We start from the raw sequence: 17,627 nt of genomic DNA, 5'->3' as shown, positions 1-17,627 counted from the left end.
TACTTTTCTAAGTGGGTAGAAGCAGAAGCCCTGGCCCGGATTATGGAAGATGCTGTCATCCAGTTCTTGTGGAAGAACATCCTTTGCAGATTTGGTATTCCTCACAAGCTGGTGTCCGACAATGGAAGGCAATTTCAAGGACAAAGAATACAGGCTTGGTGCAAGGGATTTGACATAACGCAAGCATTCACTTCAGTAGCTTATCCTTAAAGCAATGGTAAGACTGAGGTAATTAATAGAGAAATAGTTAGAGTTCTAAAGGTCAAGCTAGATCATGTCGGAGGCAATTGGGTGGAATAGCTGCCAAGCATTCTGTGGGTCTATCGTACAACACCCCGGGAAAGCACAGGTCTGACACCTTTTCACTTGGTTTATGGCAATAAGGCAGTGGTACCCATAGAAATTGGGGTACCGTCGGTCAGAAGGATATTATACGATGAAGGAAATGCAGAACGTCGATTAGCTGAGCTAGATCTTATTAGCGAGACCCGCGACCAAACAGCGGCTCGGTTGGAGGCTTATCGATAAAGAATGAGACAAAATTACAACAAAAGAGTAATTCCTCGATTCTTTAGAGAAGGAGATCTGGTCTGGAAGCAAATCAAGCCAGTAGGGGACGTGACTAAGCTAGCACCACAATGGGATGGACCTTATAAAGTCATTAAAAAGTTAGCCTCCGGAGCTTATTATTTACAAGATGAACGAGGCAAGAAGCTAGATCGGCCCTGGAGCGCTAATTATCTGCGACCTTATCGAGTTTGAAGGGATAGGCCGAGAAGTGTAGATCGAGTGAAAAGCTGAGCTGTGACTCATCTCACAGGTGGGGTTAGCGGACCGAGGAAAAGTAGATCGGAAAAAACGAGAAATGTGAAAGCAGATTATATGTAAAACATTATGACAAAGCTAAGCAATTTAAAGCAAGCATTGGAAGGTGAACAAAAAAAACAGCAAAGTAGTCTACAAGCAATTTTTGAATCATTATGTACAAAAAGTCAAAAAATGTCAGTCGAAAGGGGCAAATATCTCATCTGGAATCTCTTTGATGATCCGATCGTGGTCTAAGAATTCAGGAGGTGGAATGGACTTTAAATAGTCCTGCTCATGAAGTTGTCGTTGAGCCCCGCCGCCCCGTAGATAGCAGATGTGGAAAAGCGATGTCCCACTTATGCACAAAATTCTGGAGAACGCAGATACTCAGCCCGGTGTCACAGGCAGCGATCGTTTTCCCCTTCTCTGTAAAGGGCCAAAGCTGTTGACATGCCCTCTGTGGTGGCCCTAGCCTGAGCTAGTTCACTTCTGGCAGTGGCCAATTCTGTTGCTTGGAAAGTCAGTTGGGTCTCTCGAGATTTCAAAAGGACCTCCTGCGATTTTAATTTTTGGTTCTGGTCTTGCATCAGAGTTTCAACCGCACGCAGTTTTTGAACCAGCTGGTCCATGGCTCTTTGATGCTCTAAAGCCTGCTGATTCATACTTTATTGGTGTACATTATCAGCCTGACTCTGCTTCTCCCGAAGCTCTTCAAGTTCGTGCTTAGTTAGGGCTAGGGACACTTCTAGACTATTTTCCCTACTGGTCAAAGATTTTATCTCTGCTCGTAGAGCATGGCTGGCCTGGGCAGGATTATTCAGTTGTAATTCCAGTTCAGCAACATGGTCTCCTAACATCTTATTTTGATGATGAGTAGCATGGAAGGAATAGTTCATTATTAGAGATTCTGCACATGCCTGAAATATGCAAGAAGTATCTAATAAGAGCAGGAAAAACAACAGTTGGGAAATTTTTGAGGGTTACCTTGATATATAACTTTGCAAATTGATCCATTTGGGCCGGGGGAGGCAAAGAATCCATATGCCGCAGGCTTTCTTCCCATAGAGTGGCCAGACGACCTTTTATTTTCAGAGAGCTGGTGGGAACATCTGTCTGAGACCATAACTGTGCTTCAGAAGGAAAAGTAGTGCAGTAGTCCTGATAAGTAAGTGGAGGTGGTCCTGAGGGACCCGCGGCTGAGCCGGGAGTAGATGAAGGCTCGGCGGTTGCACCAGAGGGAGCCGAAGACGGTCCTTGAGGGGGCTCTACAGGGGGGGTAACCTAAGGGCGTGTTGAAGGGTCAGCCTCATCACCCTGAGCGTGTTGCGCGCTGAACGGTTGAGCCAATGGGGGCTCCGCCTGATTACTGGACGAAATAGGAGGGTCCTCTACATGGCTCGTGATTGGAGGTGAAGTCACTTGATGGGATGGGGTAAAGTCAGTTGCATGTGGAGGAGAAGGAATAGACGAGGGGCTCGAGTCTGGCATCACGCGAGGGGGTCGGCGCCGACGCCTCTGAGATAGTGGCTGGTCGTCAGAATCAGAGTCATATGAGGGTGATCGAGCCCTGCGTCTAGAAGGACTGGAGACATTCTGGCTCAAGCGATCATTCGCAGCACGGGCTCGACGAGCTGCTTGGTAAGCATCACGAGAGGCAGAGCTGATAAAGGGAACGTTGCCTGTGCCCCCACCACGGCCCGTCAATCTTTCGCCAAGTCCCCGACCAGGGAAGTAATTAGCTCGAGGAGAATTAACCGGAGGTAGGGGTACTGAGGAAGGAGGTCGGGTCGTACGTGGGGCTCGGGGGTAATTGGGAGCCCAGGGGCGAAGGGGAGTATCTGACCTAGGTGGACGAGCGGCCGGGGGGCGAGCGGGAGCGGCCGATCGAGGGGTACGAGCAGTCCGAGACCGAGTAGGAGGGGCCAGTAAAGAAGATCGGGCAGCAGAAGAGCCTCGCTGAACGGGTCTGAGCGGAGGGTTGGTCGATGAAGCCCTGCCGATTGAGATCGAAGATGAGCGGGGAAGTGCTCTTCTCTCCAAGATGACTCGCCCTCGCCTCATTATCTCCATGTCACTTAGAGGAAGGAGATGAACCTCTGAAGCATAGGTTAAGATTTCAGCTGCAACGGGCAAAGTGTAAAATTACTTTCCCTAGAAGAAATACAATACTCATGTAGTGATGACAAAAACAGAAAGAAAAGTTTACCCAGGGAGCGAGGCGTCTCCTGGGTCATATTACTCAGGCGAAAGTAGGACAACAACTCCTCGGATAGAAGACGTATTAAGTTAATGCGCCAGCCGGCCAGGTGAGATGAGGCTTCCAAATAAGAAGCGTCCAGATGAAATTCACCCAGCTTAGGAGAGGAGGGAAGTGATTGTTGCCATCGCAGAGGCCACTCCACGTCGCGAGGAAAGGCAATAAAGAAAAATTGGTTTCTCCAGCTAGGGTCAGAAGGCGGTAAGGAGGAGAAAAAACTAGTACGAAGACGGGGCTGAAAATGAAATGCGCCTTCTTCTTGGTGTCGTAGGGTGAAGAAGCAATGAAATAAGTGGGCGGACCAGGATATTTCGCACACTTCACACAGAATTACAAAGCCACAGAGGATTCTTATGGAATTGGGTGTTAGTTGCCCTGAGGAATATGGAAATAGCGGCCTATGTCGGTAAAGAAAGGATGAATAGGAATGCGGAGGCCAGCCACAAATTGTTCTCTGAAAAAGGTGCTGGAGCTAATAGGGGGATCAGAGAATCGATGTACTCCAGTTGGGATGATCACTTGCACGTCATCATCGACCCCATAGGTGTACCGTAAGTCATCTCGAGCACATTCATCGAAAGAGGAAGAGCCGGGGTAAAGTATAGACACCAAAGAAGAGAGAAAAGAAGGGGACACCATGAGAAGCGGGAACGAAAGAGGGAGGACTAAGCGAAAAAGGATCGGGTCAAAAAGGACAGGAGCAGGAAGGATGCAAATAAAAGGCAGAAGGGAAGGACGTCAAACGTTGCAAGAGGAAAGCGTGGAGACTATTTGTAGACGCCTAATAAAGGGGTAATTTCATCAGATTATCATCCATCGGCGCAAAATAATAGGCGGGAACAATGAAAGTCGTAGGATCCGCCTCGGAAGTAACTCCTAGGGGCATATTCGGAAGAACACAAGCGCGGTATGCGAGGAGGATCTCGGGAAAAGGTATCTGTGGTTGTTAAAGTGCTCAGGCTTTCCCGAACTGGAGATAATTATCAGATTCCTCGGTCTGCGTATTCAGACCTGGATCGCGAGGTACCCCGATCTATGCATGACTTCTACTTTCTGACCTTCGATTATCCAGACCTGGAACAAGACACAGGTTGGAGTTAGACAGAGGATGGTCTGTGGTTAGTCAGGCCTGGGATGAGATGCAGGTTAGGAGTAAGACCGAGGCTGAAGATTGGTCAAGGATAGGATGCGGATTGATGGTCTGTCGTTAGTCAGGCCTGGGATTGTAAGCAGAGCCTTGAGGTTATTTCAGAAGGGAAGTATGCAAGATTATCAGCAAGAGAGCCACATTACAAATAAAGTTAGAGAACAAATTAAAATCCGCAGGCAAGAGATATCACAGGAATATAAGCATGTTGGAATAAAGAAAAAGCAGTGAATAAGTTACCAAGAAAGTTGATTTGTACATCAAGAAAAAGTACTTAAGAAAGCAATACATATAACCAGATTAAGGTTTTTTGTCAAGAGGAGGAGGATTATCTTCGGTAGGGCCAGCTATATGCTAAGTAGGGCCAGAAGCAAGTTCAACCGGAGGCTCGGGTAAGAGAAAGAGGTCGTCATCATCCTTAAAAGAGGGGAATGAGCCATTAGGAATTTCATCCATGATGCGACCTATGTCTACAAAATCCTCCGAAGGGACAGATAAAATCATATTCTGTTCCAGCATTTGACGAGCTCCTCCACTCACGCCGCAGCATACCATGAAGTGCATTACATCTCCCATTTTCTTTATAAAGAAGGGGGAGGTGACATATGCTCGTCTGTAGTGTTGGTTGCTACTCGGAAAACCTATAGGTTCCACTGTACAAAAATTTTGTACAAAGGTCTGAACCTTTTCCTAGCTACCATGTGTTCTTTTAAATTAAATTTTGGATCGCCTGCGGAACTTAACACGTTTGATCCAAAACTTAATCTATTTGTTCTTTTAGGTTTTGACTTGGATCTCCTGCGGAACTTAACACGTTCGACCCAAGTCTCCTTAAGTTATTAATTCCATTAAATATTAATTTCCATAAAAGGTTCCCAGTACTGACGTGGCGAGGCACATGGCCTTCTTGGATATGGGAGCAACCACCACCGACTAGACAAAACCTTTAATAGAAAGCTAATATTTAATTTCCTAAAATAACTTTAGGTTAACCAAAGAGAACAATCAAATCACAAGGAAAAGAAAGAAACAAAAGAACACAACTTCGAAAAAACATATTCGAAATACTAGAACGTAAGCCTCTTGTATTTGGTATTATTTCCATAAATAACTAGCATGATGCGGAAATAGAAATTACTAGTTATACCTTGTAGAAAAACCTCTTGATCTTCTACCGTATTCCTCTTCTAACCTCGGACGTTGTGTGGGCAACGATCTTCCAAGATATGAAACCACCAACCACCTTCTTCTCCTCCAAGCAAGGTTCGGCCACAAAAGAAAAGCTTTACCAAGGAGAAAAACCAAAATACTAACCAAGCTCCAAGAGATGCTAGCTTTCTCTCCTTCTTCTTCTTCTTCTCCGAGTAGTATCCGGCCACCACAAGAACTCCAAGGGAGAGGGAGAGGTTCGGCCACCACAAGAGGAAGAGAAGGAGATGATGGCCGGCCACACCAAGGAACAAAAGAGGGAGAGGAATAATAGATGTTATGTCTTGTGAAGGCACCCTCACCCCTTCTTTTATATTCCTTGGCCTAGGTAAATTAGGAAATTTAATTACAATAAATTTTCCTTAATTTCCTTGACATGATTTAATTGAGAAAAATAAAATAATATTTCCCCAATTAAACAATGATGGCCGGCCAAAACAATAGGAAGCAAATTGGACAAGTTTCAATCAACAATTAAAACTTTCCTTATTTGTTTCCGGAAATTTTAAAAAATAAAATTTCTCTTTAAAATCTCTTCATGGTTAATAAAAGGAAATATCTATAATTTTAATTTTATTAACATGTGAATAATTTTAAAGAAAATAAAAATCTCTCCAATCTACAAATAAGGAAAGAGATCTAATCTCTTTCTTTAATCTTTTGTAAATCTTTTACAAGAGAGATATTTTAATTTTAATTCTCTTTTAAATTAAATCTTCCACATAATAATAAACATTAAATTTTCTTTTTAATTAATTATGGCCGGCCCTACTAGCTTGGGTTCAAGCTAGGGCCGGCCACCTTAAACCCAAGCTTAGGCCGGCCCTAGCTTGGTTCCCAAGCTAGCTTGGCCGGCCCCCTTTAGGTGGGTATAGAAGGTGGGTATATGTGGGTATAGTACTCTATAAATAAGAGGCTACGATAGGGACCGAGAGGAGGAATTGGTTTTGGTCTCCCGATAAAATTAAGCATCCCCGAACACACAACTTAATTTTATCAATGATAATTCATTCCACTAGAGAACTATCATTGAACTACCGCACCAATCCCAAATTACATTTTTGGGCTCCTTCTTATTATGAGTGTGTTAATCTCCCTGTGTTTAAGATATCGAATGTCCACTAATTAAGTGAGTTACTGACAACTCATTTAATTAATATCTAAATCCAAGAGTAGTACCACTCAACCTTATTATCATGTCGGACTAAGTCCACCTGCAGGGTTTAACATGACAATCTTTATGAGCTCCTCTTGAGGACATTATCAACCTAGTATCACTAGGACACAGTTTCCTTCTATAATCAACAACACACACTATGAGTGATACCATTTCCCAATTTATCGGGTTTATTGATTCATCGAACTAAATCTCACCCATTGATAAATTAAAGAAATAAATATCAAACATATGTGCTTGTTATTATATTAGGATTAAGAGCACACACTTCCATAATAACTGAGGTCTTTGTTCCTTTATAAAGTCGGTATAAAAGAGCGACCTCAAATGGTCCTACTCAATACACTAGGTGTACTAGTGTAATTATATAGTCAAGATAAACTAATACCTAATTACACTCGACCTTCTAATGGTTTGTTCCTTTCCATTCCGGTCGTACTGTTTATAATTTATAAGGTACTGATAACATCATCTTACGTATGTGACACCACATACTATGTTATCTACAATATAAATTAAATGAACAACTACAAACAAATGTAGATAATTAGACCAAATGTGATTCTTTATTCATAATGAATGTTTACAAAGCTTAGGCTTTGATATACACTCCAACAATCTCCCACTTATACTAATGACTAAGTCATATCTTCTACCATACATGATTCCCATTCCCTCCACATGCCGATCGAAAGCTTTCGCCGGAAGGGCCTTAGTGAAAGGATCCGCCAGGTTATCCGTGATGCAATCTTGGCGATGACAACTTCTCCTCGCTTCACGATATCTCGTATCAGGTGGTACTTGCGCTCTATATGTTTACTCGCCTTATGAGCTCGTGGTTCCTTCGAGTTTGCAACTGCACCGCTATTATCACAATAAATTGTGATGATCTTGGGCAAACCAGAAATCACATCTAAGTCCATTAGAAAGTTCCTGAGCCATACTGCTTCTTTAGCTGCCTCAGAGCCTGATACATACTCAGCTTCCATGGTTGAGTCCGAAACGCATTTCGCTTAACACTCCTCCATGAAATGGCTCCACCTCCTAAAGTAAACACATAGCCTGATGTAGACTTACTATTGTCCCTATCCGATTGAAAATCGAATCCGTGTAACCCACAGGGAGCAAATCATCCGCTTGGTAAACTAGCATATAATCCCTAGTCCTTCTCGGTACTTTAATATATGCTTTACAGCAGTCCAATGTCCTTGTCCAGGGTTACTCGATATCTACTAACTATGCCTACGGCAAAACAGATATCGGGTCTCGTACATAGCATTGCATACATTAGGCTTCCCACAACCGAAGCATAAGGAACTGCTTTCATGTCCTCTATCTCTTTTGATGTCTTTGGAGACATCTCTTTAGATAGAGCTACTCCATGTCTAAAAGGTAAGAAACCTTTCTTGGAGTCTTGCATGCTAAAACGAGCAAGGATTGTATCTATATATGAAGCTTGGGATAGACACAACATTCTTTTCTTGCGATCCCTTATAACTTTGATCCCAAGAATGTGTGCACATTCTCCTAAGTCCTTCATATCAAATTGTTTGGACAACCATACCCTTACTGATAATACCTTGACATTGTTGCCAATTAACAAAATATCATCTACGTATAGTACAAGAAATACCACCACGTTTCCGTTACACTTCTTATATACACAAGACTCATCCGGACTTTGAATAAATCCATATGATGGATTACTTCATTAAACCGGATGTTCCAAGACCTGAAGCTTGCTTGATCCATAAATGGACCGATTGAGCTTGCATACTAGATGCTCTTTGCCTTTTCAATAAATCCTTCAGTTGCTTCATATGGATGTTCTCTTCAAGACTTCCATTAAGGAAAAGTCTTGACATCCATTTGCCAAATCTCATAATCCATATGAGCGAATGGATAAGAGTATCCGGATAGACTTAAGCATGGCTACGGTGAAAAGGTTTCTCATAATCGATTCCCTCTTTACGAGTGTACCCTTTCGCAACAAGCCTAGCTTTGAAGGTTTCTACCTTCCGTCATCCCTCTTTTCCTTTGTAGATCCACTTGCATCCAACGGCTTTTACACCATCGGTGGTTCTACAAGCTCCCGGACCTTATTAGAGTACATAGACTCTATTTCAGAATTCATCGCATTGCCAAGATCTCGCATCTATATCTTGGAGTGCTTCATTATATGACCGGGATCAGGTTCATGTTTACCCGGGATCAAGTCCGAAGACTCTCCCAAAACATGAATCTTTCAGGCTGCCTCACAATCCTCCCACTACGACGAGGCACTATCTGTGGTTGTGTATCATGTGTGACACGTGTTGCAGTCTCTTGTGGTACTTCATCTTGTACTGTTGGTACTGAAGTAGACGTGTCCTCTCTAAGTTCTTCTAAAACAATTTTACTACTGGGCTTGTGATCCATTATATAGTCTTCTTCTAAAAACTGGGCATTGGTGCTAACAATGACCTTCTGGTCTTTAGGACTATAAAATAAACCACCTTTCGTTCCTTTGGGATATCCTACAAACACGCGAACTTCTGTACGAGATTCTAACTTATCAGCATCTGGTTTCAGCACATGTGCTGGACTACCCCAAATCCGAATATGTCTTCGCCCATTCCACAATTCTATGGGAGTAGAAGAAACTGATTTAGAAGGTACTAAGTTCAGAACGTATACTGCTGTTTCCAGAGCATATCCCCAAAACGAACTTGGTAATTCTGAATAACTCATCATCGATCTAACCATCTCCATAAGAGTCCTATTCCTTCGTTCTGCTACACCATTCTGTTGGGGTGTTCCAGGTGCAGACAATTGGGATTGAATCCCAGCCTCTGATAAGTAATTCCTAAACTCTCCCAAGAGGTATTCGCCACCACGATCAGAACGTAGTGTCTTGATACTTTTACCTAATCGTTTCTCCACATCAGCCTTGTATTCTTTGAACTTATCAAAGCACTCGGACTTGCGGCGCATTAGGTAAATGTATCCGTATCTTGAATAATCGTCTATGAAAGAGACAAAATATTCAAAACCTCCTCTTGCCTGGACAGACATAGGACCACACAAATCAGAGTGAACCAACTCTAACACTTCTTTGGCTCTATACCCCTTGGCCTTGAACGGCCTCTTGGTCATTTTACCTTCCAAGCAAGATTCACAAGTTGGAAAATTTTCCAACTCAAATGAACTCAAAAGTCCATCGGCTATAAGCCTCTGAATCCTACTTAAGTTAATATGTCCAAGCCTTAGATGCCAAAGATATGCTTGGTTCATTTGCGAAGGTTCTTTTCTCTTATTAGAATTAGAAGATGAGTTATAAATTTCCATGTTTTGCTTTGTGGAAGAAATTGGATTTAAAGTATACAAATTGCCAACTAATGTACTAGAACAGATAATCACTTTATTTCTTTTAATAACTACATCGTTACTAAAAGAAACTGAATATCCATCTAAAAACAGTTTAGAAACTGAAATTAAATTCTTTCTAAAACTGGGTACATAAAGACAATTTCTTAAAACCAAATTTTTATTTCTACTAAAAGATAAGTAGACGTCTCCCACTGCAACAGCTGCCACCTTAGTAGCATTGCCCATGTAGACGGTAATCTCCCCTTCAGATAGTCGTCGGGTTTCCTGGAACCCCTGCAAGGAATTGCAGACATGATCAGTGGCTCCCGTATCTACACACCAGGTGCTGGTAGATAACACCGCTAAACATGTTTCAACAACTAGAGCATGAGATATACCTTTGTTTTGGTTCTTACGAGGACAGTCCGCCTTCCAATGTCCTGCCTGCTTGCAGATGAAGCACTTGCCCTTCGGCTTCTTCATTCCAGCTTTAAATCCCGTACTCTGAGATTTATTCACTTTCTTTGCTGAACCAGCTTGTTTCTTCTTCTTCTTTCCTTTCGGTTTAGAAGTAGAACCATTTTCAGCATAGTGAATTTGAGCATTGTGACGAAATAATCCTTCTGCTGCTTGAAGTTCTGTCAGTAGTTCCGCTAATGAATAAACCTCAAAACTTCTAGGTAGCGTTTGGAGGATCATATCGATCTGGTTTCCCCATCAATTTCTCCTCCAAGGATCTGTATCTCGTTCAGATAAGCCATCATCTTTAGGATATGATCCCTTACAGGAGTACCCTCTTGCATGGTGGCTGTCATTATCTTTCTCATGGCTTCTTGCCTAGAAGCCCTATCCTGATGACCAAAGAGTTCCTTGAGATTGTTCATAATATCATAGGTTGTTGGTAAATCTTGATGCTGATGTTGCAATACATTTGACATTGAAGCCAAAATGTAACACCGCACCATCTCATCTGCTTTTACCCATTTCCTATGATATTCAATCTCCTCTTGGGTAGATTCACCAGTAGGTGCTTCAGGGCACTGCTCAGTCAGTACAAATTTATAGCTTTCAGCAGTAAGGACAATGTCCAGGTTCCTTTTCCAATCTATGTAATTAGGTCCAGTAAGTCTATTCTGTTGAAGTATGATGGACAGTGGGTTGAAAGACATCCTAAGAATCACAAATAACTTTTGGTCAGAACTCTAAATTTAGAATAATATTGATTCCTCAAACAATACTATTTTAAATTAACCAACACCTCATCATACCGTGAATTTTGTATGCCACGTTAGTGTGGACGTATACAAATTCAACATTTGTAAAAGGAGGGTTTTAACCCATTAATTTTATTATCTTGTCAACCTAACTTTTTGACAAATAAAATTAATAGTTGGTATTATTTGGTCACACAAATAATAATAGTGACTCCGTTGGGGAGGATACTATTAGATGTGTCTAAGTGTATACCATTACTTGACACTAAGTCCATTAATAAGATTATGCCCCTTCCGTTGGGGACGATAACACGCTCTTAATTAATTTCCTATAGTCATCCAAAATGGAAGTCTGTTCTAGTGATCCACAAACAAGCTCATCCGTTATGGAGGAAGGCACTCGAGCCAACGCAAGCTTGTTTGCATCACTTACAAACCAGTAATGGAGACCATGGGATTTATTTAAAAATCCCTCTCCCACTTAGTTATTTATAAATGAGGAATTTTAACTATGCTAGCCTACTAAACTTGTAAACTAACATGCACACACAGCATAATATAAAAGCAATAAATAGAAAATCTAATTTTCAACTATTATGGCTTTTATCTTTAATTGTCCTCCGTGTGTTGTCATCCGAAGCTGCTGCCATATTTGGCCACCGCCACCGGGTCTAACTGTCGCATCCATCTTACTCCAGTGCGCCTCTGGTCCTTAGAAGGTTCCACGCTTTGCAAGATTCGATCCGCGACATAAATAGAATTTACATTTTGATCCTATATTCCATAAAAGGAATGTACATGTATCTAGATCAAAAATAAAATCCTAATAAAACTAAATACACCCTGCTATATTTTAATACAATCATGCACACACATATAAATTGCCCTTGACATGTCCAAGGGTCCAATCACACATAATTAACTAAAAGCCATAATAGTTGGATCCTGCATCCACAAAGTTAGCACATCCTACTATTATCCCTGCCAAATTATGTATGATATAGAGTATACCCAAACGGAGGAACCCTAGCAATCGAACCTGTTGGTTGCTACTCGGAAAACCTATAGGTTCCACTGTGCAAAAATTTTGTACAAAGGTCTGAACCTTTTCCTAGCTACCATGTGTTCTTTTAAATTAAATTTTGGATCGCCTGCGGAACTTAACACGTTTGATCCAAAACTTAATCTATTTGTTCTTTTAGGTTTTGACTTGGATCTCCTGCGGAACTTAACATGTTCGACCCAAGTCTCCTTAAGTTATTAATTCCATTAAATATTAATTTCCATAAAAGGTTCCCAAGATTGACGTGGCGAGGCACATGGCCTTCTTGGATATGGGAGCAACCACCACCGACTAGACAAAACCTTTAATAGAAAGCTAATATTTACTTTCCTAAAATAACTTTAGGTAAACCAAAGAGAACAATCAAATCACAAGGAAAAGAAAGAAACAAAAGAACACACCTTCGACGAAACATATTCGAAATACTAGAACGTAAGCCTCTTGTATTTGGTATTATTTCCATAAATAACTAGCATGATGCGGAAATAGAAATTACTAGTTATACCTTGTAGAAAAACCTCTTGATCTTCTACCGTATTCCTCTTCTAACCTCGGACGTTGTGTGGGCAACGATCTTCCAAGATGAGAAACCACCAACCACCTTCTTCTCCTCCAAGCAAGGTTCGTCCACAAAAGAAAAGCTTTACCAAGGAGAAAAACCAAAATACTAACCAAGCTCCAAGAGATGCTAGCTTTCTCTCCTTCTTCTTCTTCTTCTCCGAGTAGTATCCGGCCACCACAAGAACTCCAAGGGAGAGGGAGAGGTTCGGCCACCACAAGAGGAAGAGAAGGAGATGATGGCCGGCCACACCAAGGAACAAAAGAGGGAGAGGAATAATAGATGTTATGTCTTGTGAAGGCACCCTCACCCCTTCTTTTATATTCCTTGGCCTAGGTAAATTAGGAAATTTAATTACAATAAATTTTCCTTAATTTCCTTGACATGATTTAATTGAGAAAAATAAAATAATATTTCCCCAATTAAACAATGATGGCCGGCCAAATCAATAGGAAGCAAATTGGACAAGTTTCAATCAACAATTAAAACTTTTCTTATTTGTTTCCGGAAATTTTAAAAAATAAAATTTCTCTTTAAAATCTCTTCATGGTTAATAAAAGGAAATATCTATAATTTTAATTTTATTAACATGTGAATAATTTTAAAGAGAAAATAAAACATATCTCCAATCTACAAATAAGGAAAGAGATCTAATCTCTTTCTTTAATCTTTTGTAAATCTTTTACAAGAGAGATATTTTAATTTTAATTCTCTTTTAAATTAAATCTTCCACATAATAATAAACATTAAAATTAAATTTTCTTTTTAATTAATTATGGCCGCCCTACTAGCTTGGGTTCCTAGGGCCGCCACCTTAAACCAAGCTTAGGCCGGCCCTAGCTTGGTTCCCAAGCTAGCTTGGCCGGCCCCTTTAGGTGGGTATAGAAGGTGGGTATATGTGGGTATAGTACTCTATAAATAAGAGGCTACGATAGGGACCGAGAGGAGGAATTGGTTTGGTCTCCCGATAAAATTAAGCATCCCATGTTCGCCCGAACACACAACTTAATTTTATCAATGATAATTCATTCCACTAGAGAACTATCATTGAACTACCGCACCAATCCCAAATTACATTTTGGGCTCCTTCTTATTATGAGTGTGTTAATCTCCTGTGTTTAAGATATCGAATGTCCACTAATTAAGTGAGTTACCGACAACTCATTTAATTAATATCTAAATCCAAGAGTAGTACCACTCAACCTTATTATCATGTCGGACTAAGTCCACCGCAGGTTTAACATGACAATCTTTATGAGCTCCTCTTGAGGACATTATCAACCTAGTATCACTAGGACACGCTTCTTCTATAATCAACAACACACACTATGAGTGATACCATTTCCCAATTTATCGGGTTTATTGATTCATCGAACTAAATCTCACCCATTGATAAATTAAAGAAATAAATATCAAACATATGTGCTTGTTATTATATTAGGATTAAGAGCACACACTTCCATAATAACTGAGGTCTTTGTTCCTTTATAAAGTCAGTATAAAAGGAACGACCTCAAATGGTCCTACTCAATACACTCTGAGTGTACTAGTGTAATTATATAGTCAAGATAAACTAATACCTAATTACACTACGACCTTCTAATGGTTTGTTCCTTTCCATTCTGGTCGTGAGCTACTGTTTATAATTTATAAGGTACTGATAACATCATCTTCTGTATGTGACACCACATACTATGTTATCTACAATATAAATTAAATGAACAACTACAAACAAATGTAGATAATTAGACCAAATGTGATTCTTTATTCATAATGAATGTTTACAAAGCTTAGGCTTTCAGTATACACTCCAACATGTAGGCCCTCAGTCGACCCACTTTGCCTGCTTGATACTCGGCCAGCTGTGTCTCTGCTTTCTTCTGGTCAGCCTGGGCTTGAATCAGGGCTTCTTGACCTTGGGAGACATCCTCTTGAATCTTCAGAAGGTCGGCCTGCATAGCTTTAAGAGTTGCCTGGCTGGCCTCCCATTGGCTTTGAAGAGCCTTCTCCCGATCAGCGTTAGAAGCCAGTTGATTTTGAACTTCTGCCAAGGTCTTTTGAAGGCTCTCCTGGGTTTCTTGTGAGATAGCCAATTGGGCATCCTTCTTCTCCAGCTCAGCCTCTAACTCTTGGCGCTTTTCTACCTCGGAGGTCAACTCCGACTCACTGGTCTGTAAAGCTAGTTCTAATGCCTTGATCTTGTCAAAAGCCACATGAGAAATATCGCGGGCCAATCCGGCAGACTCTCCAATCAAGCGAAGATAGTGAGCCAGATCCCCGGGTGTGGGGTTGAGAGGATCGCGAGGAGGCAGGGGCATCTCTATTTCCTCCAGGCGAGCTTTCAGTGCTTCATTGTCCCTCTGTAAGCTACAGGCGTGCTGAAGGGCGCTTAAGTTGGCGGAGCAGGCCTGGGTCAGGTGTCAGGTATAAGAAGAAAGGTTGTAAAAGATTATAGCAAAGAAGCGTGGGTGCAAAAAGACTTACAGCAACCATTTGACAAGCCGCATGATCTAGCCCCCCCCCCCCCCCCAACGGAGCATTCTTCCAAAATTTGCGATTGCCGGTGCGCCAGGAGGTCGCTAAATCGCCTTCTAATTCGATCAGAGCAGTAAGGGGAGGAGCCCTATCAGTAGTTTCTGCGCCTACCCCTGAGCCTGTGGAGGAAGGCATGCGGCAAAAATCAGTAAAGGAGTATTTCTTGCAAGTTTTCCTCCAGGATCTAGAAGTAGACACGGGAGCATCCAAGGGAAGGGGGCAGATGGAGTGTCAGGGCTCCCGGGCTGGTCTGTTAAGTGTAAAGATGGCTGACCGGGAGAAGAGGTTGGTGCTTGCGAAGAAGCCTGCTCAGGAGCTATGCCTCGACCAGAAGCCAGGACTGATACGTGGGGTGATGCGATGGGAACTTCAGGCCCCATAATGCTCTCTCGGGCAGGAGTAGTTGCTTTGGGTTCCAAGAGGCGGAGAGTAGCAGATGAGCGACGGCTGGGCGGGATAGGTGGAGGTGACGCTTGAATAGCGGGAGTCACTTTCTTACGCTTGCGTTGAAGTTTCAGGCGCTCAGCCGGTCGGGGGAATGCCACTTGCGTCTCTTCAAATTGCTCTACGGTGGCCTCCCCGGCCTGTTCTCCCGAGGCTTCCTCCATCTGCCCTATCAAGGATAGGTCAACTTGTTCTACAGGGACCGGGTCTTCAGCTAGAGTTGCATCCAGGGGAAGGGCTGAGGAAGTTCCCTCATGAGTCACCGCCGGCAGAATTGGAGATAGAGTAGGAGCGAACTACGAAGCAGAGGGGCCAGACCGGGAGGAAGCTGCTACACCCCGTCTAAGCTCTTCTCCTAGATTTTTTAAATAAGAGGAAGACCGGCGCTTAACGTCAGATGAGTAGGCTCGATACATGGCAGCTTCTGCGATAGAGAACTAAGATATCTCAGTTAGCGAATAATAGATAAAAGGAAAACGGGGTCTTACCAAACGGAGCCCCGATGTCCTTCTGAACAGGGCTGAGCCCAAATAAATATAGAAAGTCTTCCAACAACAACACAGAAAAGTTAACAAGTATGCCTTGCAGTGCTTCGGAGGCAGAGATACAAACAGGCTGGTGCTGGTGTGAAGGAAGGTTATCAGGGAGGTCTGGGCGCCATTGTATAGGCCCGACCAGTGGTTGAGGTAGTCTGACAAAGAAGAAGCGGGATTTCCACCCCTTGTTCGAAGAGGGCATGTCAGCAAAAAACTTATAGCCGGGTCTAGCTTGTACCATGAATACGCCCGGCTCTGAATGTTTGAAAGAATAAAAGTGGTGAAAGAGATGAACAGTCAAGGGAAGCTCATATACACGACAGAGAATAATAGTGCCGCAAACTGCCCTAAAGAAGTTAGGAGCAAGTTTAGAAACGCAAACGCTAAAGTATTCGCTCAGAGAAGAAATGAAGGGATGAATGGGAAAGTGAAGACCTCCCAGAATCTGATCTCTGAAAATGGTCATGAAACCTTCCGGAGGACTAGCAGGATGCTCTCGAGGTGTGGGAACTCGAAGTTCATAAGCATCATTAAGATGCAGGTCTGAACGAATCACTGATAGATCATGGTCATCCATATCTGAAATGAATCAGGAATACCAAAGAGTGGTCTTACCAACAGCCATTGTCAGGGTAAAGGGGGTTGAGGATGAGATTAATCGAAGAGGAGAAGAACACTAGATGAAGGAGCTTAGAAGAGGAAAGGTGCGGACGCCGGTGAAGTAGAAGCGACAGGAGGCCGGTGAAGTCGAAGCGACAGGAAGCAAATGGTCAAAACGAGCAAGGCAATGACTGCGGACGGCCTTTAGGGTTTATAAAGGCAGGGCCTCTAGGGAATATCGAAAAAAGAAGAATATCTTTTTGGGTAAAGCGCTTAAAACCGTCTGATCGTCGAAGAACATACTCTTATGCGAAAGCGTGTACAAAAAGTAGTGGTGTGGACGGCGTCACTCTGCATAAGCAATAAAGGCAGAGGACAGGTGTCGACCTCCGAGGAGCTGTATTAATGATGGATGTGATAAGAAAATCATGATATGAAGCAAGTGTACGGAAACGCTTACCACATTCTTTTCTGGAGAATCGTGAGAGAAAAGTAGCGGGAGAAGAATTCAAACACAGCAAGGCCAAGGCTAAGTAAAGTGTTAGTATGACTATTCCCTCAACACTACTAATAATATGTTTTTTGATGACAGACGATGTGAGAGCTCCAAGAACGAGTCCGGATCGGAAGTTCGACCCCCAGATCAGCAACCTATATCCAGATTGGGAGTTCGACCCCCAGATCGGTAACTTACAACCGGATCGAGAGTTAGACCCCCAGGTCATCTATAG

The 17,627-nt window shown here is 42.4% G+C and overlaps 1 protein-coding gene across 1 annotated transcript; it reads right to left on the bottom strand.

The window, feature by feature from the left end:
• Window positions 1-1,472: 1,472 nt before the first annotated feature.
• On the bottom strand, window positions 1,473-15,274 carry LOC122029253 (myosin-11-like). The gene is made up of 4 exons (XM_042588192.1): window positions 15,266-15,274; window positions 14,620-15,189; window positions 1,792-1,932; window positions 1,473-1,724 (listed from the first exon to the last, which is right to left on the bottom strand). Exons 1-4 carry the CDS (start codon window positions 15,272-15,274, stop codon window positions 1,473-1,475), a joined length of 972 nt encoding a protein of 323 aa, XP_042444126.1.
• Between the last annotated feature and the right edge of the window lie 2,353 nt (window positions 15,275-17,627).

Source organism: Zingiber officinale, chromosome 10B (assembly GCF_018446385.1).
Source record: "Zingiber officinale cultivar Zhangliang chromosome 10B, Zo_v1.1, whole genome shotgun sequence".
Classification (NCBI taxonomy): domain Eukaryota; kingdom Viridiplantae; phylum Streptophyta; class Magnoliopsida; order Zingiberales; family Zingiberaceae; genus Zingiber; species Zingiber officinale.
The sequence above is the reverse complement of the archived record's forward strand: the minus strand, read 5'-3'. Positions and strand labels throughout refer to the sequence as shown.